The sequence below is a fragment of the Leuresthes tenuis genome, unplaced genomic scaffold (genome assembly GCF_036924035.1).
Source record: "Leuresthes tenuis unplaced genomic scaffold, fLeuTen1.0.hap1 SCAF_3, whole genome shotgun sequence".
Lineage (NCBI taxonomy): Eukaryota > Metazoa > Chordata > Actinopteri > Atheriniformes > Atherinopsidae > Leuresthes > Leuresthes tenuis.
Genome location: NW_027325357.1, coordinates 25,046,826 through 25,065,379, shown reverse-complemented (window position 1 = coordinate 25,065,379; position 18,554 = coordinate 25,046,826). Strand labels below are relative to the sequence as shown.

The window sequence follows — 18,554 nt, the reverse complement described above, 5'->3', positions numbered from 1 at the left end:
TAACATGTTCAGTGACTTAGCTGTAGTTCTTTAAAAGGTCCAATATGTTTTATCTTATACCCCATTAAGGCTGCATAAGCTGTTCAGTGTCACAACCAGGAAGAATAATCCCGGTTTTCCTGTTTGTCACTTATTCTGTGCTCGCATACACTGTGCTGTGACAGCTGGTCCAACCATACAAGATGTTGCTTGTAAGCCACTGCTGTGAAGCTGGGATTCCACTTTCAGTTTTCAGCCACTGAATCAACCATGTTCCAATTTTTCCACTATCTGCTTTTATTCTTGAAGTGCTTTGCCCTGTTTTTTTTGCTTGAAGAGACTCGAGTTAGGTTCACCAACTTGGTTATGTTGTTGTCAGGGACCTCAGGACACAAGTGCAGGGTCGGTTCAGATGCAAATATGTTTATTAGATAAACAAAGCACAGCAAGGCAAGGCAGGATGAGGATCTCCTCACAGAGCAAAAGAACAGGCTGTGAAAATCTTAAGCGCTCTACTCAGTAACTATGACTGAGGATGAGTGCAGCTATGAAAGTTAACAAAAGTTCTCTCCACATCAGGAAAACAGAAAAGCTATGAACAATAATAATAAAGAAACTCACGCTCTCCTGATGAGGCGGATTTAAACAAAGGACGCTCTCAAAAGAACAGAGGCACTATGAAACTAAAACTAATCTTAAAGCACTCTTTTAACGGGGGCGTGACAGATCTTACAAGAAAACGAAAACACAAAACACCCCACTAGAGGAGGAACTATGAAACATTATTTTAACCGAACCTAAAACTCTGCTAATCGGAGATGACTAGGAAATGTTACAAATCAATAACTCTCCAAGAACAGAGGAACATAACAAAGCTATGAAACTTACCGTTGTTTAATAAATACATAAACTAGGACAAACTGGATAAATTACAAATAAATACGCTCTGCAGGAGATTCACTCAACTGCAGGCTTGAGGCTCAAGGCAAGACTATGACTGTGATTGTGACTGTGACTCAGGAGATGGCTGGTAATGAAGCTCATGGACAGAGACAACATACTGGCACAAGTCAAGGGAGACAAACTATTTGAGCACATGATGGACCAAGGGGAACAGGTGGAAACACTTGGGAATCAGGGAAGACAATCAGTCACTTGACACGGGAGGAAGGGCAAGATACCTGAAACAAGAGGGAAGTTAATATTTCAAAATAAAACAGGAAATGACGAGACAAGACATGAAACAGAACATAAATCGTGACAGTTGTTTAGTAAAACTTATTATTATTACATACCAAGCCCACTGACACTAACGTCACCAGCATACTGCTGACACTGCCAAATAAGGAGAGCAGACACACCATCGAGACTGAAAAACCAGGTGAGATCACACAGGAATACAGTCAAAGCAAAATACTGAATCATGACCGTGTTTTATGATGAAGTTACATCATTACCTCATTTTTTTAAGGAAGGTTTTTTACAATCTTATGATGGCAAAGTTTTGCTCCCTGTAATGTTTGTATACAATAAACCTAATTTTATAGCTGGACAAATGGATGTACAGTGTCATCCCTTAAAGTCATCCACAAATTTGCTGTGGCAGCTTCCACATCAGATTCCTTTCAGTTGCGTTTACATCAAAGGCAGATGCAAAACACTGCATCCGTATAGAGTTGAAATTGACCAACGTGGCAGGTAATGTGAACATAGCCTAAGGTTGTATATTGGACTTTATAACATTATGTTGTTGGGACTTGTGGTTTTGGGTTTTCAGTAATATGTTAGAAAACTGTGGAGTCAAATTTAAAAGAAACTAATAGAAAACTAAACTTGTTGCCTGTCTTTTCATGTTTTTTCCGTTTGATGTTTAAAGTTAGAAGTGACTCGTGAAACTGTGTACGTGTGAGTGCTACAGTTTTGTGCCACGACTTCAAATAATTTGTGGCAATTGAAGTAAAATATTAACAATGCAGTGGAATGTTAAAACTGAGTTATCATCCAGCTCTCTTTTCTTCAGCAGGAAGCTCGCAGATGCAAACGGTTGTTATCTGAGCCAATCTCTTTGTTGCTGGAGTCAATACTTATTTTAGAAATAATTAATAGCATCACCTAACCACAACTTATGTGTGCGTACTAAAGTTGGCAGCAGCAGCAGAATATATAAACAGCTCGACATATTCTCTTTTTCCCAGTTGCAATTAAAGACATCTCAACTACCATCTCATTGTGTTTGTTCTCATGCTGTGTAGAGACACATAATGCTGTGCACTGGCTTCAGCAGGGACTGTGCTGTGGCTTACTTCCCTTGCTTTGTTGTATAGCACCAGTGTCTCGTATGTTTTTAGCAAACCGGCTTGATATCTCACAGTTCTGTTTCAGAAGCAGAAATGAGCATACTTTAAATGTGCACCACTAGATAATTTTAGCATTTAATTTTCCAGTGTACAATACCACAGCAATTGAGGTGTAGAGCAACTTTGGCTGAAAGCCCTTTACGCTGTGTTTATGTACTCAGGCTATCACACCTCACACAGGTAGGGCCTTTCGCTGAGTGCTCTCCAACTCGTACTGATTTCATGGCACAGTGGCTTGCTTCCTCCACCAGCTTGGAGCCCATCGGTTATGCACCGCTGGGTTTGGATTCGACTGGTTGCTGGAACGTGTTATAGTGCTTATATGATTTGCATTTTTACTGCACTCAGCCCAAGCAGGTTCACCTGTTTGTGGTAGATTACAGCAAAGGCCAGCAGCAGGTTGGAACACTAGACCCCGGGGTCCACTGACAAGGTTGGGTGGTTGTCTTTGTTTTTCAATGCAATCCATGATGGAGCAAATAACAACAACATTCATTTCTACAGTCTTTTTAGACACTGTTTTATTTCAACATTTTTCTTCATTTTAGTTATGAGAAATCATCTCATGAGAGAACTTCTCACTGAAGACAAACACTCTGATCTGATCCAGCAAGGGCAACTACAGTTTTATAGACATAAAAGAAGACATGCAGAACACAGAAATTTAATAAGCACACACACTTATTGTGTTGCTCTGCCTGTTTGTCAGACCGATAACCTCCAGATGTCTGCTCCAAGACTCGGGGTCTGTAGGCCTGAGGACTCCCCAGCAGTGCACAGGACGCCTGGGAGCCGAGAGCTGCCAGCTGGCCCTGCCTGCCTTTGGGTTTCAGAAGCTGCTGGCACACAAGGGACACACTAACTGACTGCTTATCATGTATTCACGCACATACACACACCCGAACTGGGACGCACTCGGGCAAATACACCCACGCATATGTTCGTGCCTTATTTTTGCACAATTGTACATGTGTCCACATGCCTGCACTAAGGTCGGCACACGCGAGGCCCCTCATGTGCACATGGGCATGGCTGAACTCACAAACGCACACACACATACAGTAAGACAAAAAAATAATCATGATAAGCACATACTGTAGTTTCCCAGAAGCCCATTGAGGGCTTGTTCCAGTTTTTCTTTCTATTCTTTGTAATTCTGTTACTGTCACAATGCCAACAGCCTGTTTGAAAGTGACAATCACGTGCACTCACTATTCTGATATCATCCGCAGGCAGACTCACAATAAAGACTATCTTGCTTTTGCTGTCTTTCTCTCCCTGACTCTCTCCTTCATTTCTCCCAAAGAAATGTTGGAGCCTGACCAATCGAATATTTCAACCTTGTTATCATTGGGCCTTCATCAGCAGGCAGACTGTTGTATGGGGCGTCTTTTCATTCATTGTGTTTCTCTGCTGATAGCTGGGAAGGAAGATAAGGACTTTATCAGAGGAGATGAAAGAATAATGCTGTGCTGCATCGTATATGTCATAACTATACGCATGCACTTTCATAGACTGTCAGAATGATATTTCATCTTTATTGGCTGTTTCTCGGGTGCTGCATGTTTGTTTTGCTTCAAATGAGCATTAGTAAATACAAATAAATACTCAAGTTCAGATATTGAGGCTAATTCCACCTGCTGCCTGTGGGGGGGACTGGCACTCCCTGCCTCCCCCATGCTAGTTGGTACCTGTGAGTGTTTTGGATGAGTGGAGCTGCAACAGGAGCTACCTTATCTGAAAAACACATCTGGTCCCCTCCGGGAGGTTGCCCCGATCCCTCCATGTGGCGCTCCTGCTTGACTAACTCCTCAGTCCTGGCTGTTCAGAGACCTGTGCATTGCTTCAACTTGCAGTTCTCTGGATTGTGAATGTTCAAAGAGTTCAAACAAAAGGTGAGAAAAATGATCTACCTTAGCCCGCGTGTTTCTTACGGTCTGCCTCTCTCACAGGCAAAGCAGGTGTATATCGATAGGTAGAACTGCTGGCCTGTGGTCGACACAGCTGCTAGCGTGCACGCGGGCCTGTGTGAGTGCGATGTGTGTGGTCCAGGTGGGATTAGCTTCAGGATTTCCACTGTGCTTCAGGTGACAGCGACACACTGCCAGTGAATGCACGTGTTTACGGAGGGTGCGGACTCAACAATAGGATTAAGTGGATTACAGCAAATACAACCATATTACACATGAGGACAACATAGAGGATCGAGGGCAAAACAGTCTTTTACACACCTTTCTTACCCTTATTTCACCAGGCAAGATGAGAAGGAACACAATCTCCTTTCTGCAGTTATTGCTGGAGGGAGTCACAGCAGGGGGGGCAGGGGGATTGTTTAAGCATCTGTACGTTCCTACATGAGAGTTGCCCACGACATTGAAGTCTTGTACCATCTTCAAAGGTATGAAAAAAGAGGCTGAAAATTGATAAAGAAAGCACAGATTTTCTGCAGTGAGGAATATGCTCATGCCTTATTTTTTCACAATTGTACATCCGTGCGCATGTCTGCATGAAGGCCAGCACACACGAGTCCCCTCGTGTGCACACAGGATTGGCTGGACAAAAGAAATATTTTGCATAAAAAATGATGTTTTATGCTTTAAACTAAAAGGGACATTTTCTTATCTCGCCATGAGGACAAGACTTCAACACAATTATTTCATTATTACACAGATATTTTATGAGAACTGGTTTATGTCTTGCTTACCTGTAGGTGAAAATAATGTTTTTTCTGACTTCGGCAGGAGAGGACAGAGATATGACGTAATGGGTTAGAAAAATCTGCACTTAGATGCAAACAAAGCACGAGCCCTCTTTGTGCAAAGTAGCCCGAGGGAAGTCTCACTCTCAGTCAGAAGCCCAAAGCCTGTGGCAGGCTCAGGTGTCCTACCAAGGGGCCTCATGACAAATGATGTAGCAGCTTTCCTGGAGATGTTTATGTCTTATGTTCGCCTCTGTCACTCACCTAAAATTGTTTATTGGCTTTATTGTCAGCATGATGCCCAGTATTTTATTTTCAATTCAAGCAAGGACAAAACCATACATCTGATTAATCTTCCAACCTGTTTAAAAATGTTATTAATGTAAGTCAGCTCAAGATGTGGCCTGATATGAAACGTATGGCTTTTCTCTTTTCAGCTCGGCTTTGAAGAAATGCTGTCAAGAGTGTGGGACTCACAACCCAGGGTTATCAAATTTTCTCGAAGACATCAGAGAGGCTCCTCTGCCAACTCGCTGAGGCGACAGAAGAGAGACTGGGTCATCCCTCCCATCAATGTGCCTGAAAACTCCAGAGGACCCTTCCCTCACATGCTTGTCAGAGTGAGTGACAGCAAATACCATAAATCTTTCCCAGTCGTGAAATGTCTTCGCAAAACTTTCAACCAACTTGTGTTTGCAGACAAAATAAGCTAAGATTTGAAGGTACAGCAGCTGTAGAATACTTGTATTCAAAGTTCTTATTCAGGCCAAGGAAAAAGTAAGAGGTAGGAAAGATGATGTTACATCTGTTACATTCACTATGAGCCTCAACATTCGGGTATTTTCTCTCATACACACCCAGCTGGTAAAAACCACTGCCCTGGTCTGGGATTTAAGCTTAATGCCAAGTGATTTGTTTGCTGGGCTTCTGGGCACCACAGACCTACAGAGATATAGGAGAAAAAAATGACCCCTAGAATACACAGTTCATGCTCGCTCCTGGAGGTACAGATTTAAGGAATACTCAGGACCATCCACTCTGAGTGGTACTTTCATCATTAACCAATTAGCTGAACTATGTTGTCTTTATAGACTACAGCTTTTTTCAAGTGTCTATAGACATTTTCTGTTTAGAAAATGTTGACTTGAGTTTTCAGTATATATTATCGAGACATTAAAGTTTTTCCTTTTTCATTTTTCCTGTCTTCAAGTTATTACTCGATGAAATGATGGCAATTTCACTTCCTTCCCTCCTCTTTTTTCCAAACAGATGTTGATCGTTTCATGTCCTGTGTTGCTGGTTGTTACTAAGGAAATCCAAGCATGATCCAGTCTTTGCAACAGTGGCAAAAAAGAGTAATAATAAAAAAAATATATGTATATATATATATACTCCTCTTGGAAATAAAAGGACAATAAAACTTTTCACTTTTCACACTCAGCCTTCATTGATCAGAGGCAACCAATTCAATACATTCATGACTGATTTCTGTAGATCACTACAATAAAACCTTACTTATCTGCCTGCATATTGATCCAGCTGTCTATCGTAAAAGAGTCAGAGATTATCCCACAGCCTCCACACTCGTGCATGGCTGCACTCTCAATAACACATGTAATCAAGTTTATCAAGTGGTTTGAATGAAGTCTGGTTTAGTTTTTTTTTCAAATTCAAACAGACTTTTCCATTTGAATTCCTGATTAAGCTATCACAGAGAAAGTGTGCAGGGTTTCAGGGTTTCAATTCAGTATATTTTTTAGTGCTCAAAACTTTTTCCATTTCGACATTTGATACACTGAGCTTGATTTAGAAAAACATCAGTATGACATGAGTGAAACACATTCTCATCATGTTTTTTTCTTTCGTTTCACTAATAGCAGTTACAGTTTAATGTATTAAGTTTTTTTTGTGAAATCTTCAATTTTGCACTGCTGCTTTTTTAAATCTCTGCCAATTTCAGAGCAGAAATGTAAAAATTAAAAAGTAAACTAAACACTTCTCCATTACAACCAGTAGTTGACAAATAGAAGACATGAGAAAAATCTATAAAAAGTTTCTCATGGAGGTGTCGCCCTCTTGGAGCTCTTCGCTACTACTCTAATCTCTGCACTCCCTGCCTCTTATCAGTCACCCACACAGACATGCAGCTTTCTGCTGGCATTTCTGACACACACAAATACATATACACACACACACACACACACACACACACACACAAAGTCCCTTACGCCCATTTGTACAGCAAGGCTTACACTCCCGGATTACGGAAATCGCCTTTCACCAATGTGTCGGCAAGAGGGCAGATTTTCCACCAAAGCGTGGAAACACTCAACCTCACAGACACACAAAGTGGGGCCGTGGAGTGTCACAGGAGGAGCCAAATTGTCCTGTCCTGCTGGAGAAATGAACCCTCTTATTGTCCCCATTTAATGTCAGGCAATGGATGCTTGGATTAAACCACAAGGGTTTCCTTTCGTGCGTGTGGCCATGTCACTGTTGAGCTTGGCGGCATTTCTATCAGATCGCCTATGCTGTATATAAACACAGTGTGCGTTAGCCTTCAGCCATAGATGAAATCAATGCATCATGGGGGGATATGATTCTGTTGCTCTGTGAGTTTTTCCGTCCCCGGGTTTTTGCTGCAATACAAGCCTCCGATTTGTCAAGCGGCCAAGGAGAGGAGTGGTGGGAAATCTTTGCTCTGTCCTCCCCGTCTCAGGAGAGGCCAAGAACAACCTTTAAAGTTTACACACAGGTTTGAGGACACGCCAGCTCCCCTGTGCTGAAAATTCAATGGTCTTTCGTCACTTGTGTTTCCACATTGAAGCCTTCGCATGAGCGGGTTCAGGAGGTTTAAAACGACCAATTATTCCTCGGAGTGTAATTACCACTTTGCAGTCATAAATGATGCAAATGAAATGCCCAAATAGATGTGTGGTGGTCTTTACTTTAATCCTGTGAGAGTGGAGAGAGAACTTTGACACACAATATAATGGCAGATTAATATAGACCTGCTGTGGTAGGATATCTGCCTAATTGCAGATAAACTAATAGATTTGACCACATGTATAGAACAAAGCCTTTAAATTGTTGTTAATAATTCACATGATTCTGTTCTTTTGGTAGTTATTCATGTTATTCGCTTAGAATATATTACAAAGATATTTAGCCGTTAATTAGGTTCATATCATTTTCACCTTTTCCACCAGCATCATTCAAGCTTGCAACCGTCTGCTTCAGTTTCTAAAAGGAAATCTCTCTTTTTTTGAAAGAGAGAAAAAAATTTTCTTACACACAAATACTCACAGTAGTTTGTAGGAGCTCTGTTCCACTGCAGCCCATGTACACCTCAACATGTGCTGCTCCATCATGAAGAACTACTGGCGGTGCAGCTTTGATGGCATTGATTTACCATCGGGCTCAAATGGAATATGCTTCAGAGCGTATGCTGGCAAATAATTTGATAAGACAGACGTGAGTGCGTGGAACACACCCGAGAGGTGGAAAAAACAGATTGAGTTAAATATATACTAAAGTAGAGGGCAGGAACTATGGCTTTTTTTTTTTTTTTAAACCAAACAGCACTGACAGGCTAAGATTGAAAAGAAAAAAGGAAATACAAAACAGAAAGTCTTAGGAGAGTGCTGTAAGTCTGCAGGGTGAGGGAGACCAACATTAGTTTCAGGCCATTTGTGGCATTCTCATCTCAACGGTCTCCTGCAGCACCTACACTGGGCCCAATGAGGCAAAACTGATGGAAAGCAGTCTGCATGTGGGAGAGAAAAGATCCTCCTTTCATTTAACCAGCTCTCCACTCCTGCCTCCCTCCCTGACCCACAGTTAGGACAAAGAAATGAACAATGAGCTGGAAATAATTGAGCACACCGTGGATAGTTTTGATAAAACGTGATTTCACAAGCCAAGTGAAAGAGAAACGTTTGCTGCGTCTTGCTTGACTCCCCGCTCCTGCCACAGACCTAAATGAAACTGTAATGATATGTATGACGCACAGCCTTTATCTTACACCCACATGCAGTACTTGTGGGAAAATTAAAATGTTCCTCACAATGGTTTGCTTTACCACATTATTTTTAAACAGCCCATTATGGTAAAGCCAATGGCTTATAAAGTTGGGTTGTGTGTGTCACAGAATGATTGCAGGCTGCTTATGTAGTGTGACAAATGCCTGCATTTGCCCACCAATCCGGTTAACTTTCTATACTTTGACAAATAAAACTTGACTCTTACTTTAGCATCAGATTAATTATGTGGGTTTTTATTGATATTCTAACTCCACAGAAACTCACTTATATGGGAAATATTCGTGTGCGTGTGGGGCGGTGGTGCAGGTTAGCTCCATAATAATCACCGGGTAATGTTTGTACTGTTGTTTGCTCTGTACCCAAAGTGATAACAGTGTGGCTTATTTATAACCTCATTTTGCACAGAGTATTTCATTAGAGCTCATAATGACTTTGTAATATGATTTTTGGATCCGCTTCTTTTCTTTGCAATTTTATTGCATCCTGTGTGCATTGAAATACATTGCTTCTATTCTGTGTACTGTGAGTTGTGGTAGGAGCATAGTATGCATGTGTACTGTGCATGTACTTGTCTTTGGATGTGCTGACACCCAGTATTTTGGTAACCCATTTCTATCAGATCACCTATGCTGTAGCAGGAAGAAACATAACCTGTATTTGAAGAACCTTTTAAATCCAACACTTGATAGACTTCTTCCCCCAAAAAGGTAGCTTTCACTCAAATTATTTGTCCCCTGCAGTCCAATATCAGATGGAAAATACTTGTTCCTTCACTGCTAAAAGTGGCTGTGACAGATACTGTAAGACAAATTCAGCAAAAAAAACGTCCCAAGCACTTATATAATCAAATAAAAACACAATGGCTGTGTAATCAAAATTACATACAAGAAATCAATTAATTGATTAGCAGGGGGAGGGCTGGGTGGGAGTTTTTATGAAATAACTCAAGGAGAATTAATTTGCTCTTTAAGTTCCACCACAGCTGTACTAGGAACTTTGATCATAACCATGTTTACAAATATCATCTGTTCTTGCACTAGAATCAAATTTTTCATGCTAAATTTATTCAAACAAATGTGCTCTCAAAAAAAAAAGAAGAAGAGGTGCTTTTACTTCTATGTTGAAGTGAGCCTAAAGGTATACTGTGACACTTTCAGAGATCTGTACATTTTCTAAGGTATGTGTTCAAAATTCAGGAAAGATTACTTCCCTGGATATTTGGTCATTGTTTGAATTGTTGTTTACAATGGCAGAGCCTTTTAAAAAAAAAAAGATTTATTCATTTTTTCCCTTTTACCAAGCAAGTTTTCTAGCCTGCTGTTTGGTTGCACTTTAAGCCCAAAGGGGGAAAAATGGAAATCTTATTTACTGACCCGATCGCCCTACCCTTGCAGGTAGTCTCAACTCCTTCACTGGGTATTTAGAAGTTTTATCAAGTAGCCCCAGGCTGTAGTCTTTTTTTTTTTTCTTTTTTTTTAGCTCCTGATATATTGACAAGGCTAACAAGAGTTGTCAGCTTAGCTGAGCTTACACTGATGAAGTGAAAAAGAAATTTGTCTCATTTTCTGCTCACATCGTGGGCTAAGTCTGAACACGGAACGTTTTTGTGTTAAAATGTGCAACTTTATTGGGTTCAAGCTCTCGAAGTGTTCCAGTGGTCCGATGCTGTGGTTGTGCAGTTTCCTACAAAGTGCTTTCTGAATCGCACGGGTCCCATTATCTGTCCAAATCATTTCCCCTGCATCAGTCGGCTCTGTTGCATTTCATATAATGGAATTACCATTGAACCAAACAACAAACATTGCAGTATCACACTTTGAGTGGTTAGCTGAGGTCAAAGATTAGAAATCTCTCCAGTCTTACCCAGAATGTACTCCTCATAATCTTTAGCTTCCTTTCCCAAGTTTATATGTAGCATCATTGCGTGACTGACAGTCAGTTAAATTTTTAGCTTCATGGAGCAAACAGAGTTAGTTGACACATCTTTCTCTGGTTTAAATCAGGAAACCCCTCTCTCCCTCTTACCCCCCTGCATAATCCACTAAATGTGTCCCAGAATCTAAGAGTTTCTCAGCACTGAATCTTCCAGAATAACAGCACGGTCTCCAGGAATAAAGTTCCCTTTAATCTTGTTCCACATACTTGATATTTTTCATGGTGGGAGAGAACTCTATAACCTACTAGCTCCATACGATTTGCCCACATGTCTCACTTGCTTCTCTCCTCTCTTAGTGTATGTTAAATAAACCACAGGTAATACTGGCACATGATTAGATTTAAATGGTTTTAGACTGTCAATTCCAAATACTACTGCTCCATCTTGGTCTTATGTCTATATGTTACTTTTAAGGTCATGTTGTGTCGTATAATGCATATGAATTTCATAGCTTGGAATTTTCACTTAGTTGTAGCACATTATAGTTACATTCTGAGTGATTTAGATATGGCCACATATGCTCTTACCAGTCTAATGAACCTGTGGTGTGTCCTGCAGCCGCACAGGCTTACATTACATTACATTAGCTGGATAGTTTTGTATTCGCTAAAGAGGCAAATGTGTTTTTGGAGCTAGATACACAGGTGAACTCAAAGTGATGTTGTTTCACATTTGATGTCAACTGACAGCAGTGCAACAAGCAAGTCCACGCAATTAAACAAGATAAAATGAAAAGTGTGTGTCTTTGTTAACAGGAAGCAGAGGGTTGATTGCTTAGATGTGGTAGTGATGAAATACAGAAGGACACTTAAGCTTCACGCATGCACTGCTTCCCGTTAATCTCAACTGAACGTGTCAGTTTACGCATTTTACACGGATGCTTTTCTGAAACTTTTATGCTCTGGCAGTCTGAACACAGTCCGACAGAAAAAGTAGCAGTGGGTTAATTTAGCTTATGATCATCTTTTCAGGGAAATCAGACCGTTTACGTCATTAAATAAATTGCAGCGCTGTCCAAATGTTCCTACTCCCTTGTTTTCTTTACTTTCATTAACTGCAGCACTTAGTCTTTTTTTTTTGCCATTGTGACACAAATGAGAGGAAATTGCTTAAAAGCGTTTGAGCTGCCAGAGCTTCTACGTCTCTGATTATGTAACAACAGTTTTGACTGCTCCCATCCCATTACTTTTAACGCCTTCCGGCGTCCTTGTTTGGTTGATATGAAAAAATTATGGAAAAACAACATGTAACGAGAAAGCTGTAACTTTGTGAAGTGTTAGAGTTTTAAATTGTGCTGCAGCTTGTTGTCTTGCATACAGCATTAAGAGTGAGAACTGGGTAGTCAGGTGAAGTAAGAAATCAGGTTTTTCTCAGGTTTATAACAACTTTGTGATAATTCTAGAAATGCAAATGTCCTTCAGCATAGAAGGAGTGTATGTGTGTTTGTGCTTTTGTTTGCTGTCTGTGTCTGCGAGAGAACTGTGTTGTCTGTGTTGTCAGTTGTCTGTGTACTCGTGGAAATGTGAAAGTGAAAGCCTGTTTTTCGTTCTCAGTGTTCCCAGTCGGACAATTAGAAGGTGACAGTCCCATTAGAGCCGACTCAGTGGTACAAAGGCTGAGTGCTGTTGTGAGTGACATAGAGCTCAGCCTCTCACTAAATGACTGTCAGTCTGCCCTCGTCCACTCTGACCCCTCTGGCAGCCTCCCTCTGAGCCCCCCCCCCCGTACTCTCATTGGCAGCCTTGGCAGCTCCCAGAGCCAAGCATGGCCATCCTTTCAAGCCTGGCCTCTAACTGATTGGTTGGACAGTGCTATCCCTAGGCATGCCAAAGGGGCTTTCAACTGGCCTCAGGGTGCAGCTGATTGGCCAGGCTGTTGTGGCCACATGTCTCCTATGGTAGCGTGTGGCAGTCGCTTGGGTTAAAAGATGCAGTTTGATATTGGAGGTAGAATAAAAGAAAAAATGCAAGACTGGCAAAAATACTACTCCCTCTTTCTTTGACTTTTTCTACAATCTTTTTCTATCTGTGCTCATTTTTTTCCTTAAGTCAGCCTTCCAGCAGCCAACCATGACTTCACATGTAATTATCTTGTCTGTTCTTTTCTCCATTTACGTATGATCCTTGTATTGGGAGGTGTAGAGTGGACCAATTTACGACTTGAATCTCTCCAGGGGTCTATGGTCTATGCCTCCTTCATTCCCATCGAATATTTAGGGAATGTGACTTTCTTTATAAGAGAGACAAAATGGCTGTATTGCTCTATTCTTCTCCCTCACTGTGAATCAGGAAATTAATGTCATTGTTAATGCAGAGAGACCGCTGGTACATTTCAACAGGATTTTCGCCTCATGCAGAGCTCATCTAAATTGCCTGGCTAATGCCATAATTGGGTTTGTGAGTCACTTCTTAACTTCCATTAATATTTGTTCTCCCCCTAATAGCCCCCCCACCCGCCCCACCCCCCATCCAATACTGCATTTCATTCCTGTGTCTGGCTAATGGTCTGAGGTAGAGGCGGTGATGTGCTCTTGAGAGATCATCTTTTTTTGCTATTTTGGTCAGGTAAAAACTGTTTAAGCTGGAGGACTTTTTTCTCTTTTCAGGGTAGTGATGAATGATGTACGTGATGTAAATGGAGGGTTTTTGAATCTAAGAGAGAGACATAAGAAATGTTAACAGAGGATAAAAAAAACGTGTCCTCTAAAGATTTCCTGTTTCATTTGAGGTTATTTATTGGATAAGCTGCCCTCATTAAAAATACTTTTAGCTCCTATCAGAAGACGGATTATTTCATTTTGCTTTGCTTTCTTAGTTTTTTTCTTAACTTCTTCTTCTTGTTTTTCACACACCAGTAAAATATTTTCTTTTGATAAATTAATAAATTATTCATTTATTTCAAATACATTTGTGAGGGACAGATACATACACAATACACATACAAATATACATACACAAGCTGAAAACAGCTTTCCGATGCAAGCACCATAGTGTTTATAGCAGATGTTAATTTGAGACGCTTCGAAAAAATGAAATAAAACAAATGGATCCAGTTAAGAGCACAATGTTTCAAACTAGACGTGAGTGGAAGTTTGTTGCTAAATAAACCAAAACTGAAAGGAAAAGAAACTTTCCCCAAGGGAAAAAAATCATGCTGTACTAAGGCTTTACCTTGGGAAACCTTATGAACTCAAAGGATTGAATTGAGTTTGTCGCATTCAAAAGTGGAGAAGAATGGCTGAGGAACAGCATCAGTACCAGAACGGACAAGCAGTCCTAAGGGGGTGACTTTTGCTCATTTGTATTGATGTGACTCCCGCTGATATAAAAGACACAGATCACACTGATACAGCAGCACAAACGCAGACCTAATGGAATGTAACTTGAAATAGAAAGGACAGTGTAAAAGGAGTCCAAAACATAGCTGAGAGCTGTTTGGAACTCAGTTTTTGATGCATAACAGACCAGCCTGTATCTGTGTGCAGTGGCTCTCACTCGAAAGATATTAAACCTAAGCTCTCTGCAGCTTCTCTCTCACAGACCTCCTTACAGTATGTGACTATTTTAAAAATTGTCCTTCCCTTCTCGTGACACCACTAAACTGACAAGTTTTACCCACGTTTAGAACCGCACTCTTGAATCGAAGATTGCTATTATGTTTCGCAGGAATGAAAAGTTTGAAGGCTGGCAAAAAATTTGAGGTCCCACATTTCCCTAATTGGAAATTTTGTTTCCATTCTGTCAGCCCATCTCTCTATTTCTTTCATCCTCTGCTTTCTCATTTCCACCTATGTCATTTTGTCGGATGTTTGCGTGGATGGCCTATCAAACTATTTGAATTCCTCTTCCCCATCAAAAGCAGAGCACATCAGCTTTGAAGAGTGACAGGCACGCAGCAGGAGTGATCAAAGCAATGCAAAGCTGAAATTTAACAGGAAGTTAAAAAGCATGTAGTTTTTGCCATTTCCCTCATGTTCAACAAAGAGAAAACAGACACTGTATAACAGCAGGGAGAGATGAGACATTATCAAACAGCGATTTTCAAGGATGCCTGTGTAGTTCACAGATGCATTTGATTATGCTGTTTAACACAGAAATTCACCCATTTGCGGTAAGTCATGTTAGCAACCATTCCAGCATCCCCATGAGTGCAAAGGTGTGTTGTCGGATCGGAATATTTTAACCCGCAGTGACGCTGCAGTTACTCTGTCAAGATAGGAAAATCAGCTGTCTGTTCCAGCATGACGGTGTCATTTTCTTTCTTTAAAAGCACTCACTATGGTGCCACACGTGCTACGAATCCGCTATGGGGAAATATGAAAACCAAAAAGCATATTTTTTACAACCATTAAATTGCCTGGCAGCCATTCCCCAAGATGGGCAGTAGTGTGAAAATAAGCAGTAAAACAAACAGAAATTAGAAATGATTTTGCAGGTAAAAATGACTGGAAATCCACACTGCTTGAGATCAATTTGAGTGAAGCAGTCACAGTAAAAGCATCAGCGAGCAAATTATATTTTTGGTTATCTCTAAAACCTTAGAGATCGGGGGTCATGTGATTGTTGTGTCTACCCTAATCCACATGATGAACAACAGAACACCTTGCAGTAATCCTGACTTGAAGAAGTGTCTCATTATTTAAAATTTTGAACTGTAAGAATTCAGATTCATGCTTTTTTCACCGCTAAATGGCAACACCGTTGTGTCTTATGTGTATGTCTGCTTATTTTTGAGAGTGGAAGACTGAGTCTAAAACCAGTGCTGTCAGTGAGTGGGTTCCTATTAAAAGCATTACGATACTTGGCAGATGCTGTCGTAATTATGTTAGACAGCTCAGTCATAGCATGTCTGTGCCCTGAGTGGTTGGCATCATTTCCTCCCAGAATGCATCTCAGCATGGAAATGCCATTACTTTGGCTTTACTCTGTGTAAACCATCCTTGGAACTTACATTCTTATCCTACATAACACACTGTAAAAGATTAGGTGTTGTAGGTATTTCAGAGTCTAACTTGTGGTGCCAACAGTGATATTTACTCCCACCAAGCATTATAAATAGATGACATTATGGTGGTTATTTATCAAGTCTGCTCTGTTATTCACATTTAACCTTAAAGCAGACAGTAGAATAGACATGCAGTATCTTTACTGGAATAGGTTAAAAAAGAGAAGAAATGACTGCAGAACAAGCCCCTAAGATAAGACTGTTAAACACAACTTTTATATTGACAGAAATGACTGTATTCACATGCTGTCATAAGATTTGAGGGGGAGAGAAAACACAACATGATTTAAAGTAAATTTGAAGCATGCTGCAGTTACATACACTGCAGCTTAAGATGCACAGCAGGATTTTGAGAAAAACTATTTTTTACAACATCATAGACTAAAATGCAGGGAAAACATCCCTCTGAACATTTCAAATGCATGCATTTAAATCCCAGTTGGCAGAAAAATTGTTTCCATTTTAAAGTTCTGGGCATGGATGTGTATAGTCTCAACATTTATGGGCTACACAAGCCTGATGTCTCCTCCACCTTGTCACGTAAGGACACTTTGTGAGCAGTGATCATGGCTTGGAAATGCTACACTTTACATAAAATCATGATATATTTTTTAACCCCTAAACAACACTGCTTTAGTTGAACCAGTCTTATTGCTTACAGTACAGCACATTTACTTAACGTAAGAGAAAAAACGAAATACTGCATCAGTTCAACCAAAACTGAACTTTTCAAATGCAGGTAAACATATTAGTCTGATTTTACGAGATCAAGCCTCTCAAAAGCGGATTAAGATACCCAGATAATGCAGTTGGGGTTTTAATCACTATTGTATGTATGTACAGTACTCAGTTAAATTTAAGTGCACCTAGGCACTTCATTTTGCAAAAACAATAAAGCAAAAGTGTATGTTTATATAGCCAAATAAATACAGCCAAAAAAAGCTACTGTCATTCACATATTTTTTCGTTTTTTTTGTCAGATTGAATAAACGTACCAGAAATTGTATTTGAAAATCACAAAACTACTCGTCAACTCCCAAACCTCCCAAAAACATTTTCAGGCTGTTGCTGGAGTTGAACTTTAACTGTAGCTTGAATCAAGCAACGATGCCTTTAATATGTAGGTTTTTCTTTAGCAGAGGGTCTGTTTTTAACTCCTAGAATATGAATAAAAACTTTTCATACAAAGACTGTGTACGTAGGACCCAAAAGGGAAAGAATAAGGTTCAATATAAGGTTTTCTTTTTTTTTCAATTCTCAAAACCAAGGTAGTTGTGAGCAGCTAACCAATTTTTTTAGAGGTTAGATCTGTCGGTTTGCGTTGTAATCTTCACAGCTTGACTACATAATAATCTATTACTGTTGTGTGACGTGAGCCTCGCTAAGGAAACTGTTGCAAACTGTTTCATTGAAGGACAGAGAATGTAGATGAGGAATTATTACATTAGTGATCAAAGAAAAAACTTGAATATTTGTGATGTGTTGTAAGGCTCAGATACAATATAATAGTTGCAGGTGACACTGGACTCCTATTACGATATAAGAAACGAATGAATATACGTTTGGAAACGTCCATTTATTTAGTGCTATGGAAACCCCCCCCCCATGCCTTGAAAAGGAGACCAGTGGGTGTGATAAATGGTATGTTGTGTATTAATTTATTTATTTTTGGCAGGTTTTTGGTTTTTTGGCAGATTTTTCACCTCTGCATTGAAAATGTCCCAGATTTTCATTTCAGAAATCTGGTCACCTTAGCAAACGTTGCATTTGAAATAAACATGAAACAAATGCAGATTCTGTTCAACAAAACAAACTGGGGCAAGTCAAAATCAAAGTGTCCAAAAATGACTTCTCTAAATCTGAGTGATCTCATATTTATATCTCATATAGTAACAAGAATTTACCCTTTTAGCTTGCTGCACAAAAGGCATTCAGGAGGAACTTTCCAAAAATTATACAATTATACAAGACGAGATGTAAAAGTGAAATAGATTAAAGCAATAGCTGCTGTTGTAAAGACGCTAGGAGGTAAAGCTGAACCATTAGCTGAAAGAATATGTTAGCTAAAACGGTTCTAGTTTCACTTCATTCTTAGTGAAGCTCAGAGACAGTTCTAAATATTCTATCTGGTCTTCCTTTCGCCAATGTCTAGAATGGAGTTAGAAGGAGTGGACTTAACATCACTCACTGTCAAAATAGGGCCCAACCTAGAAGTGAGAAAAAGTTACATATTCAAAGATTTTTCACTTAGACAGCAGGACAAATGGCCAATACCTGACTGAACTGACTTTTCATCCCTTGCTAGTCAAGTAATACCTAAAGAGGCAACAACATACAGTGTTGTCCTCTTGATAATAGCATTGGTGAGAGTCTTATAAGCCCGTCTAACCTGTGAAGGCGTTCGATGTGCCCTAGAGGCAAAGTGAGACGACTGAGCCCATCAAGTGCTATGAAATAAAGACAAAGAGATGGAGATGTGTGGAGCTAAAAGACTATAAGATAAGCCTGAGCCACCATGTGCTGATGAGACATAAAAG

The 18,554-nt window shown here is 40.1% G+C and overlaps 2 protein-coding genes across 3 annotated transcripts in view; both read left to right on the top strand.

The window, feature by feature from the left end:
* The window catches only part of arpc4l (actin related protein 2/3 complex, subunit 4, like), a 238,842-nt gene that overhangs the window by 66,164 nt on the left and 154,124 nt on the right, over nt 1-18,554 (top strand). The window lies entirely within an intron of this gene.
* Nucleotides 1-18,554, top strand: part of cdh4 (cadherin 4, type 1, R-cadherin (retinal)) — a 205,596-nt gene that overhangs the window by 138,458 nt on the left and 48,584 nt on the right. For both annotated transcript variants that reach the window (XM_072382724.1, XM_072382723.1), the window contains exon 5: nt 5,472-5,654. In XM_072382724.1, coding sequence (XP_072238825.1) covers nt 5,472-5,654 — 183 coding nt within the window. The remainder of the gene's footprint in view (nt 1-5,471; nt 5,655-18,554) is intronic.